The 25,451-nt window shown below is 41.6% G+C and overlaps 1 protein-coding gene across 2 annotated transcripts in view; it reads left to right on the top strand.

The window, feature by feature from the left end:
• Positions 1-25,451, top strand: part of GRIA3 (glutamate ionotropic receptor AMPA type subunit 3) — a 143,688-nt gene that overhangs the window by 84,295 nt on the left and 33,942 nt on the right. For both annotated transcript variants that reach the window (XM_041396396.1, XM_041396395.1), the window contains exons 7-11: positions 2,543-2,710; positions 5,913-6,017; positions 7,276-7,383; positions 8,554-8,760; positions 18,285-18,661. In XM_041396396.1, coding sequence (XP_041252330.1) covers positions 2,543-2,710; positions 5,913-6,017; positions 7,276-7,383; positions 8,554-8,760; positions 18,285-18,661 — 965 coding nt within the window. The remainder of the gene's footprint in view (positions 1-2,542; positions 2,711-5,912; positions 6,018-7,275; positions 7,384-8,553; positions 8,761-18,284; positions 18,662-25,451) is intronic.

Here is a 25,451-nt window from a genome sequence, read left to right as displayed (position 1 = left end):
GCAAACAGAGGCCCACAAAAACCGGATTAGTGTATTGTTGCCTGTGGATTAGGACTTAGTCCTGCTTTCTAAAGCCTTCTAGCAGTGATGCAGAAGTGAAGATAAGTATCATACTAATCTTAAAAGCTCTGAAATATACAAAGTTAACCTGTGATGATTTTATTCCACTTGAAAGCAATTTACCTTGAGGAAAAAATTATTCTCCCTCCTTAAAAAAGAATCTTAAGTATATGGTAGAAACACAAAGATTACATTACCGTTCCACAAATGTACAGCTCATTATAGAAATGTGCACAGTATTTGTCAATCAGACAAAAAGCATACTTAAGAATTGATGTACAATATTTTTTGATTAGGAAATAAAATTGACTAGAGATTAAAGTCCTGATGTTTAATTTATTCTGTATTTTATCAGCCTTTCCCTTCTTTCTCTCTTTTTTCTCTTTGCATGCTCATGCATTTATAAGTAGAATTCAAATAAAGTAGAAAATTAGATAGCTCTCTTGGCATGACTTGGAAGGGGCTGCATTAAGGTTACTGACAATTGACGCAGTCTGCTGAAAGAATTATCAGTGTGTAAGTTTTATGTAGTGCTAGATTGGACAGCTATTACAAGACTTTTTTTAATACAGGAACAAATAGATTAAAATTACTGTCCAGTTCTGTATTATTGTGTGGATTGTGATGTATATAACCTTTGTTAACTTTCTAAAAGAGGAGAGAGTGATTATTGTAAAGCATCACAGAGAGAGGTAGAGGTGGGCAGGATCAGAAGAGTGCCTGTGCTGTACAGTCAGAGCAGGAACCACCACCCACTCCCAGTAAGTTTAATCTGTTGTCGTTTAAAGCTCAGTGAAATGTCTGCTCTATCACCTTCTTCACAGCCCTACCTTTGCACTCTTTTTTATGACACAGTTCTCTTGATCTGCACATGCAGACATGCCTTGTTCTTTCTTGTGGTTTGGTATCAAACTGAAGAACTTGCAGTAACATAATAGTTTTTAGAAATGCAGAACCTCCAATTGTGCTATCCTGCCCTACCGGATAGAATTAATTTCTAAATATCATAAATCTTATCCACAAAGATAGTAGCTGAATAAGCAGCTGAAACTTGGATTTCTGCCTTTCTAACTCCCACATGGGCAGCAGGTCTTGTGGCCTGAACTCCAGCACAAGGTTCCTTAGGAGACAAGATCTTACGGGACCACAGAGAGCCAAAAGAAGGGCAGGTGCACCTTCCATTCTTCATTTCTTCTTTTCTTCTCTTACAAATGATGTGGAGATATTGAGGTTCACTTACAAGGGACTTGAAATCTGCTCTTACAGACTGAGCATGTTCAATTGCTCCCAGTAGGTTCATGCTGAGAGGGTCTCCTTTACACAGACCCTGAAATTACAGGTGTGCTGTAATGCCAGTGGAACCCAGGGGTGTCATATACAAAGCCCAGGCCACTCTAGGAGGGAAGAACTTTCAGACCACAGATACATGTGAAAAAACTATCCAAAAAAAATCCCTCTTTGATGACATTTTCTAGGTGATACTAAATTTATAGCACGGGGGGGTGTCACCAGATAACATGCAACTAGCAGTGAATGAAGTTGACAGCAACAGGAACATGTAAGTTAAGTTGTCTGGGGGTTTTGTTCCAGAGTGCTGCTCCACAGAGCTAACCACCCTCTGCAGATTTATTGTGGAGTAAGGGAAGGCAGATGGTGAATTACCAAGGTGATGTAATGCCTAAAGTGTATTTTGTGATTACTTGCTTATATAGCTGTTTCCTAAGAAAAGTAATCTTATCTATTCCTTGCCACAGATGCTACCTAATCAGGATAGTGATCCAAACAGAAATGATTTATGTTAACTTCAAGTCAAAGCTCTCTTGGCAATCTTGTTAAAAACAAAAAAAAAAGCCTAATGCAAAAACTCAAATATGAGCTTTCCTTTGGTATCAGTATGGTCCAGCATGGAATTGAAGACATTTGTAGTAAGCTCATCTAGATGAGCAAGTTTCCAATTAAATTGAAATTTTATGCAACTGTGAACTAGTATTATTATTTTGCTGCTATATGCTACACAGAATGAATATATTTTTAATTTGTTAATTGAAATAGGTGGAATTGCTACAAAGCACCAGCTGAAGGACAGAGAAGCAAGCAAAGGGTCCACAGTTGATAAGACATTTTGGGGTCAAATTTGGTTTCCAAAGTGCAATTCATCTCTCTAGCTTTCTGGAGACAGGAATACCTCCAATTTTTTCTAGCCCCTGTAGTGATATAAAGTATTATAAAGAAGGTTCAAATCCACTTACTGATAAAAAGATAAAAAAATATCAGTGTGAATTTGGCTTACTGGATAATTTTGGGTCCATGGAATTTTTGTTTTATGTAGCCTTGCACCTCATCTCTAAACAGTGACAGATCAGTCACCAGCCCTGAAGAGCAGGCATGATTCCTCTGTTCTAACAAAGAGGACTTGATGTGATAGCTGGGGGCAATTCTAAAATTGCAGTTTGTTGCTATATTCTCTTTGTGTCAATTGCAGTACACGTCTGCACTGACCCATGATGCAGTCCTGGTCATAGCAGAGGCTTTCCGGTACCTCCGAAGGCAGCGTGTGGATGTCTCCAGGAGAGGCAGTGCTGGAGACTGCCTGGCTAACCCTGCAGTGCCATGGAGCCAAGGAATTGATATAGAAAGAGCACTGAAAATGGTAAGGGCAAAGATAACAGCTAAAGAGCAAGAGCAGCAGTTCTGTAGTGCTTGTGTCCTGCTCCATGTGGGCAGAGATTCTGCACTCACACAAACAGCTGCAGCTCCTCAGGGGAAACAAAGTAAAAGCAAAGTTAATGATGAACTTCAAGGGATGGATAAAATATAGTCAATGGAGGGCAAGGTATATCATACTAGCTCTCAAAACTTTGGCCAAAATCTCTCTGGTACTGATGCAGCAGCTGCCTGATTGTCCCCACCAGAGCACCTAAAATCCCCCAGATCCCCTGTGACACCCCAGCTTCCCAGGAGAGTGAGCATGAGCCATTTTGTAATCAAACACATTTAGGAGGCTTGTAAAGGCAGGGTGAGCCTGCAAATCTGACTAACACAACTAGACTGGGTCTTTGGTACATGCATTGTAATTCTTGCAGGGATAGATGTGTTTATGAACTTAAATGCTTGTGTGCAGTTTTGATAATTTGCCAGTAAAAAGTCAAGTCAGATTGGTTTAAAACAGTGGAGAAATTGTTGTTGGTTATAGCAGTACTGATAGATCTCAGCACCAGCCTGAACCTAGGAACAGTTTAGCCTCCAACCACTTCTGATTCCTGGCATAACCTTACACTCAGCCAGATTACCTTCTGCAGGGCCAAATTTTTATCCTTAACACTTGTTATGGCATGGGATCCTACCTCACTTATGTCTCTAATATTGTTGATTTTTAACTCTTTTTAGTCTGCTATTTGTGTTAAAGCAAGTGACTACAGGAAAAATTGGATAATGTTTTTGTAGATACAAAAGACAAGATTGCTGCCTTTAATCTGGCTCAAGTAACTCTCAAACAAACCTGTTAGCATTGATTATATTAGACAGGCATAGAACTGGAGTGAGTGAGATCAGAATTAAGCCTGTGTTAGATGTAAACAAATCCTAGGTCAATCTTCTTACGCTTAGCTTAATTACTGCTTTTTCTCAGCTACCAAATTGGGAGGATTAGATCAGAATATTATAATGAGTTGTGGGTGATTATAATCAGATTTAACACTCTTAAAACTGAGATGGTTCAGTCTCACATAAAAAGAGCCAGAGCTCTTTTTTATGCTATTTTTTCACCTCCTAACAAATGCCCTAACTGCACATTCATTAGTGTAGCATTGCACACTTTTGAAGAGAAATAACTAAATTCAATCTTCACAATAGTTAAAGAATTTGTACTGTACTGATATATGAGGTACTCATATCAATAGAGAAACCCAACACTGCAATAGGACACTCCCTTATTTAGGAGAACTTCTTAAAAAAACATATTAAAAAGATATTAAAAGGCCTGATTGGCAAAAAATGCAGAAGATTGACTTTTAGCTGGTTGCCTTGAACTTTTTTAGCTATTCAGAGTCATGTAAGTGCAGTTTCCATACACCTCAAAGAGCTACCCAATATCATCCCATATGGCCTTCCAGTAACCCTCCTGTCCATCACCTTATCTCCTTCTATTCAGACAATGATCTTGAATCTTTGCTCAGGAAAAAAAAAAAAAAAAACAAACAAAAAAAAAAATAATTTAATAATTTTTCCTCTCCATTCTGTAGCATCAACTCAGATAAGAATGCCTTTTCCAAGATATCCTTGAAATATCTATGCTGTGGCAGCCAGAAGTCCAGTGCCTCACTATAGTCATCTTGCTGGCAGGATAGTTAGGCATTACTTGAAACTTCTTCCCATCAGCCTTGAAAACTGTGCATGTCTTTGTTTTTGAAGCTGGTTCTAACACATCTGGTCAGTGGCAGACAGTTTACCTGAACAGATCTGAGCACTTACAAATAGTCACTCTGCAATTGCCTCCACATGCTGCCATCAAAAGTGTTTGAGTCCTGGCAAGCCTTCCTGTCTCAGTGCAGCCAGATTTTGCTAAGTCCTAAGTTGAGAAACAAATTAAATTTGAAGCCAAAAGGTGTCCAGTGCACGAAGTTCATGTCTCAATGGGCATCAGGATGGAGCCAGTGTAACAAGCTCTGTGAGACACCCGGTCACTGCTGTGCTAAGGTAGCCAGACAGCTTCCAGTAAATGCCAGAGGCAGGCACAACAACTCACATCTGGATGCAACTTATGTGTCAACTACCCTACAAATACATTTGCTCAGTCCGCAGTTGATAAGACCTCTTGGGGTCAAATTTGGTTTTCAAAGTGCAATTCATCTCTCTAGCTTTCTGGAGACAGGAATACCTCCAATTTTTTCCAGCCCCTGTAGTGATATAAACTATTTTAAAGGTTCAAATCCACTTACTGATAAAAAGAAACTCTCTATGTGGCAGTGTGAATTTGGCTCATTGTATAATTTTGGGTCCATGGAATTTTTGATTTACAGTGCCTCATACCTCTCTCTAAACGGTGACCAGCAGATCAGTCACCAGCCCAAAACAGTTTGCCTTTGACTAGTCTAGCACCTCTTCCTGTGACTTCTACAGTTTCGCTAAATATTAAAGCTAATTTTCCCCTACTGAAGTTTGAAACTGTTACCTTTTCTGCCTGAGATGACAGCTTGTCAGTGTTGATCAGTGATAAATGAAAATGCCTCATCCTTTCATACAGGGAAATAAGAAAGGCTTTTTTTTTGAGACAAAGTACTTTATACTTCCCCTTCAGATGATTCATGTGAGTAGGTAATGATAATGACTTACCGTCTGTACACCCATCCATCCTGACGGAGACCAAAACCCCATAAGCAGTAGAGACAATTGTCTGTGCTCATTCAGAGAAGACATTCGTTCCTTTCTCCTACACTGGGACTGATCTTAAAATAAAGCACTTCCCAGAATGAACAATGAGATGCCATTCTGGTCTGAACTGCAGATCACTCTGTGCCATATTGTGAGGGGTTTAACTGCACTAATTGTTGCTTGTGCTTTGCTGATGCTCCATTCTGTACCAGTGAACCCAGCGTGACCAAGCGTGGCAGGATCAGTATTTCTTACATGTAACATACCTGCAGGGATAATTTCATTTAAATGCAACTCACTCTGGCTCACTCTGAGTCACTAGCTGAGTGCTAACAAATATTTACAGCTGGAACTCAGAGAATGGGGACTGGAGTTGTTTTGAACAGTACAACTGGCTGTGTCAGAAGCAGTACAAGTCTCTTACATAGATAAAAAATAAAGTGAGTCTTTTATTAAAATACTTTTCTGTTTATTCCCTCAAGGTGCAAGTTCAAGGAATGACAGGGAACATCCAGTTCGACACCTATGGGCGGAGAACAAATTACACAATTGATGTGTATGAAATGAAAGCTGCTGGATCAAGGAAGGTGAGTTTCAAGACATGGATCCAGATGTAACACCATCTCAAATATTTATTCCAACAAACCAGAGATGCAGTGTAATGACAGGGTTCTGAGGAGTGCTCCGTCCATGCTGTCTTCCCTATCCCAGGAACCTTGTTACAGTCAGTTCCTGGACTAAACCACTCACCCTGTTTAACATCTCTTCTCAGGTTTCTCTGTCAACTTCAAAGACAACTTTTTCCCTTAAAACCCTTCTGGAGCTTTTTCACTGCCAAACATAATACCTGTTGTCATGGTCCTGTGCTTAGTCTTATCTTCTATATTCCTCTCCATCTTTCTCTCCCTCTCCATATTGGGCTTTAGAGCCACAGTGAAGCTGGAACCATTGAAGCCTTCTGGAATTTACAGAAATTATGTTTAGTTTTGTTTAGAATTTCATAATAATTCTCTTGTCTCCTAAATAAAGTATAGATCCTAAGTGGGATAGTTGCCTAGATCCGTGTTACAAAAGAAGTTTAAGGAAGGTGTTCAAAAACATTAGGTAGACAGGGTGACAAAAGCACTGAGAGAAGAATGTATGTAGGTGAGTCTCTTAAATTCCCAGATTTCACCTGGACGTAGGTTCTTAACTTGCTTGATCACCACTGAGACTCCTTAAACAATTCTGCTCATTTGATAACCAAATACCTCTAAACATGGCCCAGAAGGTGCAGAGAACAGTGATACTTCTGTGCCATGCAGAAATACAGAAGCTATTGTGATAGCCCAGTGATGGGCCAAAGGCCAGCACCAGCCAGCTGATAAAGTCACCTCGTGCTCACAGAGGGTTTTGTGTCCCACACTGGAGATAATGCAGCTGTGCCTGCATTGCCAGTGATGTCTGTGCATCTAAAGCCAGCTCAGGTCTGCAGGGGCTGTCTTGGATAAAAATCACAAAATCAGAGAATTTTACTCAGAATGCTGTGCAGTTTCTTTTCTTGTCTGTAGTATGTTCTTATGTTGTGCATATATGGGAATTTATTCCACAGGCACCATACTGATGTGAATTGAGACAGGGAGAATTTAATGTGTTTTCACTTAGATTTGGCTTGTGCTGAATTGCTCTTGGGCTTAAGAACATTGTTTCTTTAAGAAAATAGATGTAAAGCTAATGTAGACCCTTAATGACAAAAGCAGTGAATGAGAAATATTACAAAGCCTTAGGTTTTGACAGTTGCTCTTACAAGTTCAGGTATCAGAGTCCTTGTAAAGGTATGTAATCAGGTAATCTCCATTTTTGTAGGCTGGTTATTGGAATGAATATGAAAGATATGTGCCAGCACTAGATCAGCTGCCCTCTAATGACAGTTCATCTGTGGAGAACAGAACTATAGTAGTCACTACCATCTTGGTAAGTTTTATGTTCGTGGTGTGTTTGTGTTTAGGAAACAAGGCACGTGACTCCTGAGGTGTGTTAAACACCTTGTCAGGAGGCAGATGTTGAATACTGTGTGAATTCAAGTGACTGGAAAGTTCAGTATCTACCAGAGATGTTCTGAGGGCTTGACCCTGCTAACTGATGTATGTGTCAGTAAGTCTGCTCACAGGAGGAGCTCACTGAGCTCACCATTGTGCTTTGCTGCTTCCCAGACACTTGAACTCAATTAAGTGCCTCATGTAAGTGAAGTTATTATGCATGCCTGTAAATGAGCACAGAGATTGATTGGCTTTGTGCTGTAGAGTCAAATATTGCACCCCTCACTCAGGTACAGCTCCTGTAAACTCAACCCCTGTGGACTGAGTAAGGGTGGCACAATGAAGCCTGTAGAGGACTGGAACTGCTCTAGCACTGGGTGAAAAGCAGCCTTTTCCTGTGCAATTCCAAAGGAGCAAAGCTCTTCCTGTGTGTCACGAGGAGCAGCACCTGTGTCAGTCCCAACACCTCTACAGACCTGCTCTGTACAGCATTCATTGGGACTTCTGTGCTTTTTGCAGTTCTACTAAGCATGAGTTGATTTTATGCTGTTTCCTGAAGCATTGTATTTTATACTCCTATGGATTTAGTGAGGTATAATCAGCATTTCAACTAGAATTTTCCAAGAAGGCTAAGGGAATTCAGTGACAAAAGATGCTGCTGAGGATTTCAGCCCAGCTTCCCTTAGGCTTCTTTGAAAATATCTCCATCAGAGCCCCATTCTTGGCCAGTGGGGCCTTAGGAAATTGTGGTGATGGTACAGGTGTTGGATATGTCAGTCTTTAAACACTAAAATTTGAATTATTGCTACAATGATGCTACTTGACTGTCTAATCGGGCCTAAATCTGCAAGATGTGTAACTTTGTTAAAAAGTCCTGTTGTCTTCAATGGCTCCTTACTAGGAATACAGTCAACAGTATGTGTGGCTGTAGGACCAGCCAAGGAGTTTTATGCTGCAGAAGTCTGTCTTTCTAATTTCTGTACCAAAGCAGGAAATATTGTAAATATTTGCCAGTAATATAAAGGATAATAACAGCTCTCATTTTGTGTGGTTTACAGCTGTATTTTACATTCATAGACTTTTGATCTTTACTTTTGTTTCAAAGGAATCACCATATGTAATGTATAAGAAAAACCATGAACAACTAGAAGGGAATGAGAGATATGAAGGATATTGTGTAGACTTAGCTTCTGAAATAGCAAAACATGTTGGAATAAAATACAAACTGTCAATTGTTGGAGATGGGAAATATGGAGCTAGGGACCCTGAGACTAAGATATGGAATGGCATGGTGGGTGAACTGGTCTATGGGGTAAGTTTCTCTTAACCTTCATTTTAATGTTCTTTATTAAAAAATATGCTCAAAGTTAATAAACTGCAAAATAAAGATCATCTGTTTGAATACTACCTTTAAAATTCTATATATTTCTTTATATTGCCATTTTTATGGTCTACTTTTCTAATTGTTTCATTGCAGGAAAGTGTCACTTTTTTGCTGCTGTTCTCCAAATCAGAGTCCACAAAATGTTGAGAAGTAGCATTGGGCAAACTTCAAATTCTTGTTTATAGCAGAATTTCCAGTCTGCTCTTTATATGCTTCTTCTTCATTTGCCAGATCTCCTTTTTCTGTATCAGTCTCTTAAGTGGGGGGTGTCCCTCTCATTAAAGGTCTGATCTGGGATGCTGAGCCTTGCTGGGTCACTGATCTTGGTTTGTGTTTGACCAGACCCATTTAACTCCATGGTTACTTTTCAGGGTAAGAAACAATGCAGGTGTGAAATCACCCACATGTTTTTTTCTCTTTAAACCCTGGGTTTGGCTTCAAAAATCAACAGACAGAAAAAAAAAAAAAAAAGCAGCTAATTCATTGCATTCTTCTTTATATTTCTATATTGGGTGTACATCACTTTGTTTAGTAAGAACAAAAACAGTCCGGAACTGCCATTTTAGAACCCTTTTTGAAAATGAGAATTTTGGAATACTGTTAAACCAGATGGAAGGGGGAGAAAATTGGCTTTGCAGAAAAGACTTCTCAAGCTGATATTTCGTCTCTTTTTTCCTCAAATGCTAATGAGATGATTTGTGATTCCGCCCAAATCTTTTTTGCAGTTTATTTTTAACAAGCTTCCCTTTATTAAAAATATCTGAGCAGAAGTGCATATTTCAATTGCATCCTTTTGTTCTGTGGCTGAGTGTAATTTCTAAAAGTCACCTCAAAATTTCCTTGGGATAATGCATCATCATCTTGCAAAATGCTTGGTGAGATAATTCTTTTCAAATAAATCAGTCTTTTTTTAAGTAATTGCTAGATTTTCACAAGTTTTCTTACTCTGGAGCAGTCAGTCCTGATGCCTTATTATGTAATTGGTAACCTGTTCAACTTGAAAATGTTTTATAGAAATAACAATGGTTTTGTTGTATTGTACTGTGGCAGGGAGGGGAATCTACTGATTACAGAAAGTAAACAGGGTGCTGGACCCTTGGATTACTTCTTTGCTTCCCTGTTGCTTTGAGGTTTGCTATTATGCAAATCTTCTGAACTTTGCATGCCTCAGTTGTGCAATTTGGGAAACTGAAGTTCACTCTCTCAGAGAACACAAGTCCATTGAGAACCTCTGAAGCAAAGGTTTAGTTTAGTTCCAAGCAAATTACACTGCACTGGAAACCTATACCCTCAGTGGCTCTGTGTGTGGTTCAAGGAATATCAAGAGTATCAGCTGTAATTGGGTCCTTTTGATGTACTTGCAAGTGACAAGCAATGAAACTTGTTCATTCGCTTATAAAATAACCATACCATGTGGAAAAAGCATGGCAGAAGAGAGCCTGAAATTGCTGCTAACAGTCAGAGCACAGGGGCTGTGTACACTAGGGGAGGAAAGGTGTGACATGGGCTACAACCTTTGTGTCTTGAGCCCAGTAAGATTAGTCTGTGCAGCTGCCATACAGGATCCACCTGCATAAAGGGCCTCGAAGATGCTCTGAGAGCTGGAGCACCTGTCCTGTGAGGAGAGGCTGAGACTCTTCAGCCTGATGAAGTGAAGGCTCCAAAAAGACCTTAGAGCACCTTCCAATACCTAAAGGGGCTATAAGATAAATGGAGAGGGATGTTTTAGAGGGTCATGTAGTGATAAGACAAGGAGGAATGGCTTTAAACTGAAAGAAGGCAGATTTAGATTAGATATTAGGAAGAAATTCTTCATTGTGAGGGTGCTGAGGACCTGGCCCAGCGTGCCCACAGAGGCAGTAGATGCCCCATCCCTGGAAACATTGAAGGTCAGGCTGGACAGGGCTCTAAACACCCTGATCTAGTGGAAGATGTCCCTGCTTACTGCTGGGAGGTTGAACTAGGTGATCTTTAAATGTCCTTTCCAGCCCAAACCAGTGTGTGATAAGCAGGCTGGCTGCAGCTGCCTTTTCCACAGCCTCTTGGGACCAGCCTAACTCAAGAGAGTTCTGCCTCCTTAGCATCAAACTTAGCCCTAATCATACTTGTGACCTTTCCACACCAGCAAAACCAGCCCTGCAGGCACCACAGACCATTCCTTAAAACAGCCCCAAAACCACCCACCATTCTCCTTTTCCCCTGCAAAAAGGTCAGTGCCTTTGTATTCTGAGCACAGTTTTCATCTGTGTTTTCTCGTTAATGAAAAATTGAGGAATGTTTCCCTCCCTGACCCCCAGCAGTTCCTGTACTCATGCTGTGAGCTCTGTTACTGAAGCCTCTCCACTGCAATGCTCAATTATTCAAAGGTCAGATGTGTCCCGTGAGGTTTGAGTGCAGACCCAAGTTAATGCTTCCAGCCCCGTGCTGCTGAGCCAGCTCCCCAAACTGCCCAGCTCAACTGAGCTTGCAGGCTGCATGGAAATCCACCTGGCTTTCTGGAAGCAGGGAAAATAGCCCCTGAACTCTGAGTGCAGACCTCAGCAACCCTCCAAACCTTTTCCCAGCTCTATTTGCAAACATTGTGAAATACCCTTGGCCTCTTTCTCCATCCGTGGAGAGGGGGCTGTGTACCACACTCACAAGGATGTGTACTGAGCCCTTTGAAGATGAGAAGTGCTCTAGAAGTGCTGATTATTTGGAGCAAGCGCCTCATTTACCTGCTAACTTTCCTTTATGTCTCACGGGCTTAAAACGCTATTAGGGAGCTAAAACTATGTTAAGATAATGCCCCTGCAAATCTTGTCAGCAAAATTACTCAAATTTGGCTCCTCTGGATTCCATTTTGGGAAGACAAGAGGCAGATTAGATTTTAAGTACCTTTGTTAGCATCTGTGGAAGATAGACTTGATAGGATGAAAGGGGCCTGATTGGTTTTGGTACCAGTTATCCAGCAGCTCAGCTGAGCTGTGGCAGAAACAATCCTTTAGATTGCATTTGTCTCAAGTGATAAGCAGTGACTAGTCATTTGTCAAATACAGCATATTCCTGACCCAGCAGCCTCCTTGCCACCACCTGGCACTGCTGGGGCACCTCAGCCAGTTTTTTGAATACTGAACCCTTTTTGCATAGCCCCATGCACGCAACTCTTTTCTAAAATTGCTCTTAGCACAATTGAAGGAAATGAATGGCTTGTCATTTTAATGTTAAAACCCTAATTAACTGTATTTAATGTTTGGGTTGTGCCAGTTCATTGTTACTATTGCTGTCAATTCCTGTGGAACGCAGCAGGGTCGGGGGAGAAAGGGCAACCTCCAGACTCTGCATGGAGGGGAGGGGCCCCAGTCTGCACTGAGCTGCACCCAAAGCTCCAGGGGTGCTGTGTCACCGTGCTGCAGGTCTGGAGGGTGCCACAGCCCTGACTCCCCTGAAGGACTCGCTGGAGGTCGGCATTAGCTGGGCTGACTGGAGCAGTCCCTGGAGTTACACATTGACATTTACACACTGAAATGCTTCCCATTAGAAATGCTCCCTCCTCTGTCTCATATCATGTCAGGTCTGGTTGGAGGGCATGCAAGTCTGCTGTGCTGGAGGGTCCCTGAAGTCAAGGACAATTTCAGCTCTGCCCCTTGGGCCTTGTGGCTTTGCAAGAGGCTATGCCCATGCACTTGGTTACAGAGGGATGGCAGCCCTGGAGGCAGGGAATTCTGCCTGAGCAGATATTCCCAAACTCCTCTGCTTCAGGCAGGAGAACCCAGCAGGCTTGTTGGAGAGGGAATAACAAAGCTTTGTGGTTTAGCAATTTTTAAATGTTAGTGATAGTAGTAGTAGTAATGATAATTGTAATACTAATTAATAATAATAATGAAATTTTGTATAAAAGGAAATGTATTTGATTTTTCATAAATCAAAAAGCGTCAGTTCAGGCTGAAAAAAAAAAAAAACCTTAATTTTCCTCTTTCACTCAGATGGTATAAAAATAAAACTCTTCATCCTACCAGATACCCATTCAAGCACTGTTATTTTTTTAAACTAAGAGAAATTTCCAAAGAATAATGGAAATTTTCAACAGAATAAAAAAAGAAAATAGGTAAAGTTTTTTCCCTGGACATTTCAGAAGGGAAGTAGCTAAATCATTCTTAGTCCAGGAGACTGAATTGCTATTTAAATCTAACCAGCAGAGCAGTCCAGCAAGGCAAGTGCTGTCCTGCAGTGACCCAGGGGCTGAGGAGCAGCAGCACCTCCCTCGGCCCCTGTGCTCGGGGCTTTGTACCCACCAGCTGCTGAGCACTAGACAGTCGTCTTTTCTCTTCTTTGGGGTCAGCCTCTTTCTGTAGGCTTTTATTTCTTCTTCCCATTTTAAAGCAGGCTGCTGTTCTTCCTTCCCTGTTCAGCCAGGGGAAGCCATCCCTCCCCGGGCCTGGTGCTTTTCACAGCGCTGAGGCCAATTGACAGTAGTTTTAACACAGATCTTAATTGTAACTACAAATGCTTTGGGAATGACAAGAGCAGCCAGACCTTACAGCCTTTAAAACTCTGCTCAGGTTGAAACAAGCCTTTATAAAAACCTCTCAATATGTAAAATAGCACAAAGGAGTGAAGCAGGGCGGTAAGGGACAGGCAGTCCCCAGAACGCAGCAGCCTCCGCAGTCTGTCAGCGTGGGACCGCCGACACATCTCCTGCCTCGAGCAGACTGACCCGCCGTGTGGGGCTGGCCTCTCTGGCTCTAGCAGCACCGTGCAGAAATACTAAACGTGGCACATACGGCCTTTGAATCGTAGCAGAGAGGCAGACTAATTTGATCCCCACTTTTCCTTAAATCTCCCACGTGCTCTGAGTCTGTGGCAGAGCCTGACTGTGCCATGAGTGGGTGAAGTTTCTCCTTTGCTCCTCGCTCCTGGTTTCTGCAGGGGTAAAGCCCAGGTGCAGGCCCCCAAAGGCAGCTGATGCTGCTGCCCTGCAGCTCAGACAGACCCTTGTCCTGTACACATGGACAGATGTGGGGTCCCTGGCCAGGCTGAGCTGTGCTGGGGGACAGGACCACGGCCCTGGCACAGAGCCACACTGCCATGGTCCTAGGCTTTGGCTGACCTGAGTCCATGCACAGGCAGAGGAAGAACACATACATCCACGGCCCCAAAAGCAGATGTAGCCTTTATGTGTGAATTCCATCTGTCAATGGCAGGAGTGTGTCAAAATGAGCTGTGGACATCCACAGAAATCACAAATGGACTTAAGTTTGACAAACTGTGGCAGACAGGGCCAACTGCCATTTTAACACCTTAATACCTTTTTACACTGCTCAGCTAGGGTACATTAAGACTTCAATGCAGCATGTTGCTAGTCAGGTATGACCTATTGGCTTTAAATAAGTGTGAGCTAATGTGTTAAAACCACATTGCCCCCATGACCTGGCCTCTCAACACACCCTGAGTATCCTTGGGGATATTGGACTGCCTTTACAAAGGTAGCTCTTACCAGCCGATACCACAGGTGATGTGTTGCTCTGTCTGACGCTCTTTTCTGGTACCTGGAAACTCAGACTGCACTGAGAAGTGTCAAAACATGCTCTGAGACAGTCAGCATTGCAGTGCTGTCTCTTCAGGTGCCCCTGTGTACCTGCATTCAGCATTTTTGGGGTGCCCAGTGGTTTGGCTGCTGATGGAAGTCGGTCAGTGTCCCTCTGCTACAGTCTGCAGTTGGGGTGCTGCCTGGCTTTCCATTAACACAAAGTGACTGCAGTCCAGACCCACTCCTTGAAAAGTGACCCTTGGCAAAGGAGGTGTTCAGTTCTGCAAGCAGGAGTGACCCAGAGCCTGTGCAGGAAGAAGCACAGCCCAGATCTCACTGTCTCTAGAGCACAGCTTTGAATTTGAGAGTCATCAGTAGGTCTGTAAGCAGAAGAGTCCCATTCCTCCTTTTGCATTACAGAGGTGGAGCATCTTATCATTTTTCATTCTCCATGTAGAATGATATTTCCATTTGCTATTTTTTTTTCTCCCTCCCCATAAGAGTCTGGAGGTTTGCAGCTCCCTGGGGTCATCTTTGAGCAGAGTGGGCAGCGCCTCTGTGCTGCCTGTCCTCTCTAAATCCATCCCTCCCACACTAGTAGGCAAAGACAGAACAAGCCTCAGAGGAATGCATGACATTTCTTGCCCGGCTCAAATGCAGTGAAGATGATGTTTGAAACACCATTAGTCATGAGTGATTAGCAAAGCTCAGTTGTTGAAGTTCTTAAACCCCTCTCCAGTTCTGTATGAAGAAGGGCATGTTTGTAGTTGTGTTCTTTTTAATCGAGCTCAATTTGTATGGGTTCTGCTTATCTGCAGCCATAACAGGGAGGGAAATTCTCAACAGTGCTGCAGTTATTAATGATCCTTTAGGGTGCTTAGAGCTCTCCATAAGCTCTCCATTTCAAATACTGTATCTGTAAATAAATAACCAAAGAGAGAACTGTTTTTAACGTCCCTAGTGCAACTAATATTCAGGGAAGTAGTGAGCAGCCAAGTTTGGGTGTTGGATTGGAGCTGGTCCACTCTCAGTGCCCTGGTTTCCCAAGACCCTTTGTGGCCATGCTTGTTCCCTCTGCAGAAACCATTTGTTCACTAAAGGATAAGGGTGGGTTTTGGTGTTTCCACTACAGTGAATGCTTTTGGTAGGGATAGTAGGAAAGCAGGAAGACTGAGATGTATCGGAAAATTAGTAATTGTATCCCATTTAATATTATAAGGCAGTTTTAAATTATTTACAGAGAAATCTTCCCTGTATGATATGAACACAGTAACAATCAGGGCTTTAACAAGTGGTTTGTCTGTGCTTCAGCATCAGCTTCATCCCCCCACAGGAACATCCTGCATGAACTCAGCTGGGCATGGAGGAGATACAGACCTTATTGCATGCTGCATCAGCACTTAGGAAGAGTTCCACCATGTCTACTTTGGCAATTAAAATATTACTTTGGGAGAATTAAAATTCTCCAAGTCCATGAAAATGCTCCAGAAACTAAATGCTCTCACAGCTGAAGCAGCCTTTCCCTCCCTTGACGGGGTGTTCCAAGGCTGACAGTCCATGTGCAGAAGTGCCTGGCAGGAAGGCACCTGCCTCCCACCTAAGCTTCGCTTCACATGAAGCCATTGCTAATTCTCCACAGGGGTCCTGATCCATTAAGCTTGCTCTAATAAGGATTAATTTGTAAGTACCTCATTAGTTCAACAGGAAGTACAGTGGCATGGTCAAAGTGCTCAGTCTTCCAGCTGGCTGTGGACTCTGACTACATTTAAAACTGATATTCGTTGTGAATCTCACCCTGACTGCAGACATCTGGTATTTAACAGGAGCTCAAAAAGCAGCACCTATAAGAGAAATACATGTTTTGGGGAAATTCCTCAGTTAGCAAATTCCAACTTCTTGCAAAGATGTTACCTCACTCTACCCATATCCTCCCCTCCAGTCTCTCCATTACTTAGGTGATGAACACATTCATCTGCAAAGCCAGGCATCCAAAGGCATTTTCAGTTTTTATATTCAAGCCACATTCAGCTAGATTTTAGCAGTAAGTGACCACAAATCAGCTGAGGTTTTCTCCTTGAGGAAAGGGCCACTCAAGGGGAAAGGCAGTGTCCCAGTACACATGACTGTCAAAAGGGACTGAGCAGGGCTGTCAGAGGGGGCACCCAGGGCCATGATTTCCAAGTGGCTTCCTTACATGCCCAGGCATGGTTTTATCAGATTATTCCAAGCAGTGAACTTGTGCATGTACCTTGTAGCTGCACATGCTGGTATGAACTGTTGAGAGATATTCTTGTGTGGCTGGAGCAAACCTTGGGGTTGTGTGTGCAGATGGGTGCCCTGCAGAGAGAGGCAGCTGTGGGGAGGGCCAGCCCTCATCTGACAAGGCTGTCACTGGCCTTGGTCTGCAAACCCTGAGCAATGCTCCAGGATGGCTGTACGGTGCTCTGAGCACCAGCAGGCACCAAGCCCATGATGCTCTGATCAGCTGTATGAGAGGCCTTTGCCATTTCTGCTTATCAAATGTAAAAACCAAACCAACAGCTAGGAGGAGGAGCAGACCAGATATTAATGACAGTCACGTACATCACCATAACATTTACATAAAGGCATATTCAATTATTTTATGGCACAGATTTTAATCATATCTTATTAACATTTCCCATTAACTTTTATTCAAACTTCCACTTAATCAGGCTTTATTTTTCCACCAGAAAGAGATGCCTGTTTACTAGTTGGGGAAAAAAATCTGATTTAAAAGATGCACAGTGGTTTAGGTACTGATAAGTCAAATTTTCCCTAAGAACCATTTTTTCTTTCTGAAATTCTTAATTACCAATGAAAGACCTTCTTTAAAAATATCAATAACATGAATAGTTAAAGTGTTAAAAATAGTGTATGTAGGTATGTAGACTCTCATAACACTCTTCACGTGAAAAGGACTCTTTTTTTAGCATTCCATTCCACTCTCATTCAAATACACCTGCCTGAGTACTTGGCTGGATCAAGGCTAGGGTATCTAAGTAGCATGACTTGAATCTGTGTAGCATAGAAATACAGGTACAGTTAAATATGTTGAAAATCTATTCTGGAATGTTATTTTTAATTGGGAGACTAAGTAATTTGTTTTTACATGTCTGCCAACCCATGGAATCCAGCAAGGATGTATAGCTTGAAGGGAAGGTGATTGATGAATGATGCAATAGATGCAATTGTGCTTCCAGGTGTCACAGCCCCAGAGCACAGTCTGTTGCAGGTCTGTAGAGCCAAGGTCTCTAAGACAGGAGGGCAGACATGGCACTGCATTCTCCTCAGATTATCCAGGCTATTTACTCCTCAGGGATTCAGAAATCTGTGTTAACTGTTTTTCAGTGACCACAGAAAGGGTCTGTCTGATTCCTATCCCCCTTCTGTCCCTTACTGCAGTGGAGTTTTGAAGGAGCTTACAAGTAGCAGCACCCAAGTGCAGCTGAAATTCAGTAATGGGTTACCTCTCATGGGCTCCTTTTAAAGATCTTGAACTAATCAGTAAAGCGAGAGAACTTGCAGAAAGAATGAAAAAGAGAAAATTAAAACATAGCAAACACAGAATTTGTCCAAAGTCTTCAAGACAAATGGGTGGTTACAGACGTTACTAGAAAATGACATTGTGTTGGTTGCCATCTCACTGTCCAATTTGTGTAGTATTTATTCATCCATTTTAACTTAATAGAAATATCTGCTGCTCTCATGAGCCCCTTGCACACATTTGATTGTAATTTTACTTGTTAGTAATTTTCTGCTAATATCGTGTAGCTCTTAAATTCAGCAACTGCAAAATAGTCTGCAAAGAATTTATTTCCACTCACTCTTGTAATTTATCATCCGATTCATTAGCCTGAGACTCTAGATTGTGATTCTGTTGTGTATGACTTGTAACTAACTTGGGTTTGTTTTCCCTTTTCAGAGAGCAGATATAGCTGTTGCCCCCCTCACCATAACATTGGTACGAGAAGAAGTCATAGACTTTTCCAAACCCTTTATGAGCTTGGGCATCTCCATCATGATCAAGAAGCCTCAGAAATCTAAACCAGGCGTGTTCTCTTTCCTGGATCCTTTGGCTTATGAAATTTGGATGTGTATAGTCTTTGCTTACATTGGCGTCAGCGTAGTTCTTTTCCTAGTCAGCAGATTCAGCCCTTATGAGTGGCACTTGGAAGACAACACTGAAGAACCACGTGACCCTCAGAATCCTCCTGACCCTCCAAATGAGTTTGGAATATTTAACAGCCTTTGGTTTTCCCTGGGTGCCTTTATGCAGCAAGGATGCGATATTTCTCCAAGGTTTGTTCCATATCACTCCATCACCTTTTTGCATTTTATGGTCATTTTCTGATACCATGGTGCATATATGTTACTTTCTCAAATTTCTTTTTAATTCCAAATTTTTTTTTTGACATTTCCATTCAATATTCAGCATCCTCATCAAGCCACCATGCTTGCTAACATTTGCCTCCAGAGTAAGTAGCATTGCTTATAATGCCATTTATGCATTTCTGCCAAACTTATATTCACCATGTTGAGGCTGTAAAATGCATAGGGTTTTCTGTTTTCAGCAATGCTTGGAGGGCTACCGTGTTTTTGCTGCATATCTCATTTTACGGTCATCTCCTTGGTGCATATAACACATTCTGCTTTGCAAAATAAGATTTCTTTTTGAAAGTCACATGCAACAGCACTTTAAAGCATCTCCACTCCCATCAAGGCTCCTGCTAGTCTTTTTACTTTCTTTTGAGCCTAATTTCTCCAGTTTTGTTCTTTTGAGCCATCCTTTCATCCTTCTGTTTGCCACCATTTCGCACACGTTCATGTCTCCAGATGTACTGTGCTGCTCTCCTCTGCGTGTGTTATTTCAGTCCAGTCTAATCTGCTGTCCCTCTGTTCATAGTCAATATGGTCTAATAAGCATTGCCAGTTTCCATAAAGAAAGATTTTTCTTACTCATGAAGACGTTCTTTCTGGATAAGGCTGTAGTAAAGTATGATTGATATTAGTACCAATTTTAACAGAGAGAACTGCTATCAACTATTGTAGAATTATATTTCTTTTTATAGAAGTATTTTAAAAACCAGATTAAAATAGTAAAGCTCCCTTTAATTTAACAATGCATATCACAGATTTTTTTTTTAATAACATTTGTCATGTTTCTGCATTTACACTGGTAAAATACTTTGGTGATTTGTTTGTTATAAGCAGTAAAATTATCTAGTTTCTTAGTGATGGAGCAATAATTTTGTATGTTATGACAATAATTTAATAACCAGTTTCCAGCTATTTTATTTATTAAAAACACCTGCTGAGACAAACAGAATTAAGTTTTCCATTTTAAAAAGTTGCTATTTAGAGGAAGAGAAAGATCTTTTCCCTAAGTACTGACATTCAAAATGCACCTTGTTGATCTCCAGGTTGCCTTTTTCAATACCTGAATCATTGAAAAGGTGCCAGGTTTTCCTGATCCATATAGCATTAGGAGTCTTGAGTTGCCTCATTGAAGCAAGTTACAAAATTTCTATGCAGTTTCTTGGGAAGGATCATGATTTTGTCTGTTAGAGTACAATAATCATGCTATAAATTTGTGTTTGTTGGTTTCCCCGGTTCCTGGTGTCTGGGTGTGCTGCTCCCTGTGTACTGACAGCTATTGGCCTCCTCCCCCTGTTTGCACTCCCTGTTTCTGCCTTATGCCTCAGTCCTGCACTGCCACTTTGCCCCAGTGCTTGCTGTTAACGGGGATGAGTAGGGATAACATTTAAATTGCTGTTGACCATGTGTGTGCCCAATATAAAGGACCGGGAAATAAGCACTGGGACATCACATGGAAAGCTGCAGGCATCTGTTTCTGCTAGGTCTGGTTATTGACAGTTAAATAAAAGTGCATAGGATTTCTGGGAAGCTCTCATGTGACTCTTTGGCATGGTCAGCCATTTACCTTATATAACAAGTGGAACACACTGGATTTTTTCAAAACAACCACAATAAGTGCCTTGGAAATACCTACCAAAAAAAAAGGAGAGAGATAGCCCTATATCTATTTATTTTATCTGTCCATCAGAAGCTATTAGCTCAGTATTAATATGTGGCCCTCATTTGAAGATGTTGTCCAGTTATTTTGTTATCTTCCATGATAACATTTCAGGCAGTTTTGTGCATTGTTACAGGGAAAAAAAAAAAAAAAAAAAAAAAAAGAGAGAAATTTAATACTTTGTTTTAAATTCCAGAAACACTGTTCCTTTTCCTTTGGCTGATATGTTGATTTAGGTTGATTAAAATGTCAAATTTCTTTTCTGTGGAAGAGACTATTCCCAAGTATTCCATTCTTAATCCATATCTTTGTAAGGTTACACCATTCACAGTGCATTGACTATATGACTGTTTCATACTATTTTATTGCCACTAAAAGGGGCTTCATTCTTCCATTGTGAGTTTTGTCTGAATAAATTTCTTATATGAGAGCGTACAGCACTCGTAGAGAGATGCCGACAAGCAGTCTGGAGAGATCACTTTTGTACTTGCTGATAAAGGCTCTTTCAGCTGCCTTTGTGTGGAACAGCTGTGACATCTAATGACTAGTTAGATCTATCCTCGGTGAGTATGCTGTGTGGATATTCCAGAGGATATATCCCTATACTCTCCTCTCTGTATTTAATAGGAGTCGTCTAAAGAGAATCAGAGAGCAGCCAAAGGCTGGGGGCTAGTGCATCCCTTGATGTAATCAACATTTATTTCAGCAGTTTTGTTCTGCTATCAAAGGCTACTGTGTTTTCTGCATAGTGAGCTAAAGCATTGAAAATTCACTTTTGAGGGATCAAAAGTAGATTATTAAACTTGCTTTTATGTAAGATGCGTACAGCAAATGGAATCAGGAAAAAAAAGTCAAATTTGTAACACAGTTCTGAGCAAAAGTATCTTTGAAATCTCTATGAGAGCATGTGTTTTCATTGTGTTCTTTATTAATGTAAAACAAAGAGGCTAGATTAATTAATTGCTGATGGAAAAAGACAGGGGGGTTATCAAAAACTATCTCAAGGTTGGTCATTTAGAGGGTGTATTTCTGGGCCCCTGCTTTCACAGCAGAAGACTCAAGAGACTCCTATTAAAGGCCATGGGAATGTCTTTGTGGGATTTTCACAGTAGCAATGAGAGGGTAGCCTGACATTCCTGAAACTCCCACTGCCATTCCCGTGCTGGAGCATCTCAAGCCAACGCTTCAGATGCTGTGTGTGCCCGTTGTGTCCCCGAGGGCTGGGGGTACCAGCTGAGCTCTGCTCAGGGTATCAGGGGCTCCACACTAGGACAGGTGTTCAGGTTATTTGTCAGCATAACAACCGTCTTGTATCGATCCAAAGAGCCCAATTAAAAATGGAGTAGCGTGAGAAGCTTGTTATGTATCTGTAATATAGGAAATCAAATATCTTTTATGGCCTTGAGCAGAAACAAAATCCAAGCTATTTTCATAAATGAAGTTTTGTTTGAATGTATTATATGTATTGTTCTCCTGGAAACTGAATGTGAATTTGAATGTTTATTTTGTTTTTTCTCTTGTTACTAATTTGCTCTCATTTGACTCCATGCTTCCTTTTAAATTTCCTCTCAAGGTATGCGCTCTTCCTGTTTACTTGCTTTTGAAATCACCATCTGACTTTGTTTTCACAATTGAGTTATAATCCTGTTGTTCCAGATCTGTGTTGCTCGTCTCATTTGTTAGCACTCTAATTCACTTTAAAATAATGCCATACAAATTGAGGTGATTTGGAAAACTGTATTAAGCTAAAGCATTAATTGATAGTTTTTAATTACATTATTGCACATGTAGACAGGTATGGTTTGCATCAGAAACAGTGGTGCTGGTATTAAAAGCTTGATTGCGTTTTCTATAATTATTATCTGAGTAATAGAAAAACATTTCTGTGGTTTGCAGTATAAACCAAACAGCACTCTCTGATTACCAGCCCAGTGTACCTGTACTAACCCTTTTTCTCCCTCTACACCAGCCCCTGCAGTGGGTATAAGGAGTCTTCATTTGAGCAGATGGACGGGGGGAACTGGGGTTCTTTGGTCAAGGAGGCTGCCAGGCCATGCTTGTCCATGTTCTTGTTCTTCATCTCTCTGTCTGTCTTTCCTTCAGTGTCAACTTTGTGGTTTATTTGATTTTTCTTTTGCCTCATCCTGTGACACCAAGTGACAGCTCTGTCAGCCCAGATGCTCCGTAGTAGCTGCTGTTTAATCCTTCTTTATGTGCTCATTGGAAGACTCTAAGAGAAACAACTCTAGTGACATCCAGTTTTCTTTGAAGTGACCTCAATTTTTCTGAGAACAGCCCTGGTCCCCATCTAGCAAGACCCCTCTCTTGCACGTAGGACCCTAGGGGAAGTGCCTTTTTCGTCAAGGGATCCCCTTGTTCCCATCTTCTCCTGCCTCTCAGGTGGTGTTTGTCCTGTATCTGTCTGACTTAGTTCGTACAGGTTACCAGACCTCTGGGGTGAGGTATTTTTACCTTTCTCAGTGTGTAGGATGCTGTCTGAACATGCAGCCTGGCACAAACCTTTTATTGTTGCAATAATGGGAGTTTGAGGTTTCACTGGTTTGGAAAATGCTTCTCTTCTGCACATCTCCATCCTAGCAACCCATCTGTCCTACCAACAGAAGTGGCAGCTACCAATGCAAGTAAGAGATTTCCTATGGGAAACTGTAGGGAAAATGAACACATACTATTTAATTCCAAATGCTTCCACTGAATTTATCAGAACACTCTGATAAGTCTTTTTTTCCTCTTCCTATTTCAAGACCTACCTTAAAGCAAAGAGGGCCATGGGAACCTGGAAACTCCAGACAGAGCTTGTCCTGCAGTAGGGGAGTAGATGTTTCATCTGCTGGACCTGCTAGCCAAACCCCTCCTCCATCTGTCTCTGAAATTGTCCACATCATTGCAGGGAGGAGAAGTTCAACTCCAGGTCTTCTCTGAAGATAGAAAGTGTGTAGTGAAGAAAGGAGCTCAAGGAGGATGAATTTCACCTGACACAGCCATCTGAAAGCAATAGACTGTAGGTTTAGTGAGGCATCTTTGTTCCCTCCGAAGTTATGAGACAGATGGACAACTTTAGATTTATCCCACACTGCAGCAAGTGAGATAAATCTCTTTCTGAGGGTGTCAGGCTCTTCTCTTTTTCTTTGCTGGCTCCAAAGGAAGCCTTATGTGACAAGTTCAGCAGGCGCTGATTTGTAGTTGGAGAAAATTGTGTCAGCCCAAGTAAGAGGGTATCAAGCTTTACCGAATAGCTAAAGCCAAAACCCTACCTCTTAAGGAAGCTGACCAAAAAGGCCTGCAGCCCTCTCTGAAATCCCACACACATGATACCTACAAAGAAAGTAGAGTAAGGTAGATAGATTCCTTGACTGCAAGCATTATTCTGTATTTATATTGCTGCAAATTCCCTTTGCAGCAACTCAGTAGCCTTGTGTTAGTGAGCACAATGGCTCCACAGCCCAAGCTGAAACTTGGAAGCCTCTTACCTTCCTGGGAGGCCATCAAGACAGGCAGGGAGGCCTCCTCCACCTGTGGGTGATCTGGTGGATGTGTGCCTACTCGGAAGAACCAGCCTTCATCTGCCTTCTCAGTGGAGCTGCTGCTTTAGCTCCTTCGGCAAAGGAGAGTGGAGAACAGTGGTGCTTCACCTTTCTCCACATTCCTCTCCCATATTCCACATTGAGCTCTCTGTTTTTATTGTGTTGGTGATTTTGTCTTTGTTTTGATCTTTAATGTTGGATGGATACATTTTTTCATTTCTTTTTTTTTCTCAATAATTTAATGGCATTTTTTTAATGGCTCAGGCAATCTCAGGCTCTGGCCAAGACTGGGCAGTTTACCAGCAAACCCCCCTATGTGGGTGGGGTGGGGCACGTCACAAGACTTTTGGTTTTGCCTATCTCCATCTGTTGGTAGGACAACTTGTACCCACTGTCTGGGAATGGCACTGAGGGGTTTGAAGGAAACAAATAAACAGGTAAGAGTTTTCTATTTCTTCCCTTCACACAAACTGAGGACTGCAGCACCCAGGTTCCACAGATGTTTCTGAGATTGATTCTTCCTCCACTGGTATCAGTACAGCTAAGGGAAAACATGAAATAGCTTTGTCTCAGCAGTTGAAATGATTCTTGGTCAACATGCTGTATTTGAAGAACAAGCAATGTACATGGCAATGAAATTCCCCACCCAGCTGAGTGTAGTGTCACTGCCACCCTTCAGTACAGATCCAATACTTTGAGGTTGATGTTCAGTTGCTGTAAAGCATCAAGAGCTCTTGCTGACATGATCCAGACCTTCTGACCATTAGGCATTTTGTAATTACATGCTTGCACATAGGCTTTTTCTTAAGTCCTTATGGAATCCCTTTAAAAAAAACAAAAATCAAAGACTGCAACAAAAACTAAACACAGGATTTTTTTCTATTTCCTTCTCTGTAGCTCTGGTGCTTATAAAGCAGGGATATGCTTGACTTGGAACAGTGCAACATGCAAATTTTAATTAACATAAAACATAAACCAAACCAGCCTCTCTTCTCACTTCAGTATGCAAATTCAGTTTGTAATTCCTGCTAGGTTGTGATGAGAGAAGGATACTGAATCATTTTTGGTGCATTCTTTTGCATGTTTACTCAGATTCCTTTTTGCAGTTTACTGTACGTTACATTTTGGGAGTGGATGCAGCAAAAGGTGCATTGGTGCCCTCTAAGCTGGGCAAAGAGACATGATGCTGGCATATCCCAGCATGTCCAGCACTGGGAAAGGCTGGGCACACAGAGACAAGAGAAATCTTCTGGGAAAAGCCTTCTCCAAGCAAAGGATTTGTGGAAGTCAAGAGAGCTTGTTCCTCTCCTCAAATGAATTATCTTGTAATTTACTGTTCTTGTTTTCACTGAAAGACTACAAAAAAAGTTGCACTAGGTAAGACCAGGTGTGCACTGATTTTTCACTCCTGAGGGAGGTTATCAGGAGATGGCTCACAGTCCACCTGTTCACAGATACCTGGAAGATCTGGACAAAAGGGTTGTGCATGTGAACTTCTCTTCAGTGAAGAAAG

This window comes from Onychostruthus taczanowskii, unplaced genomic scaffold, assembly GCF_017590055.1.
Source record: "Onychostruthus taczanowskii isolate IOZ18803 unplaced genomic scaffold, ASM1759005v1 scaffold13, whole genome shotgun sequence".
Classification (NCBI taxonomy): Eukaryota; Metazoa; Chordata; class Aves; order Passeriformes; family Passeridae; genus Onychostruthus; species Onychostruthus taczanowskii.
Note: the sequence above shows the minus strand (reverse complement) of the source record. Positions and strands in the feature narration are given on the sequence as shown.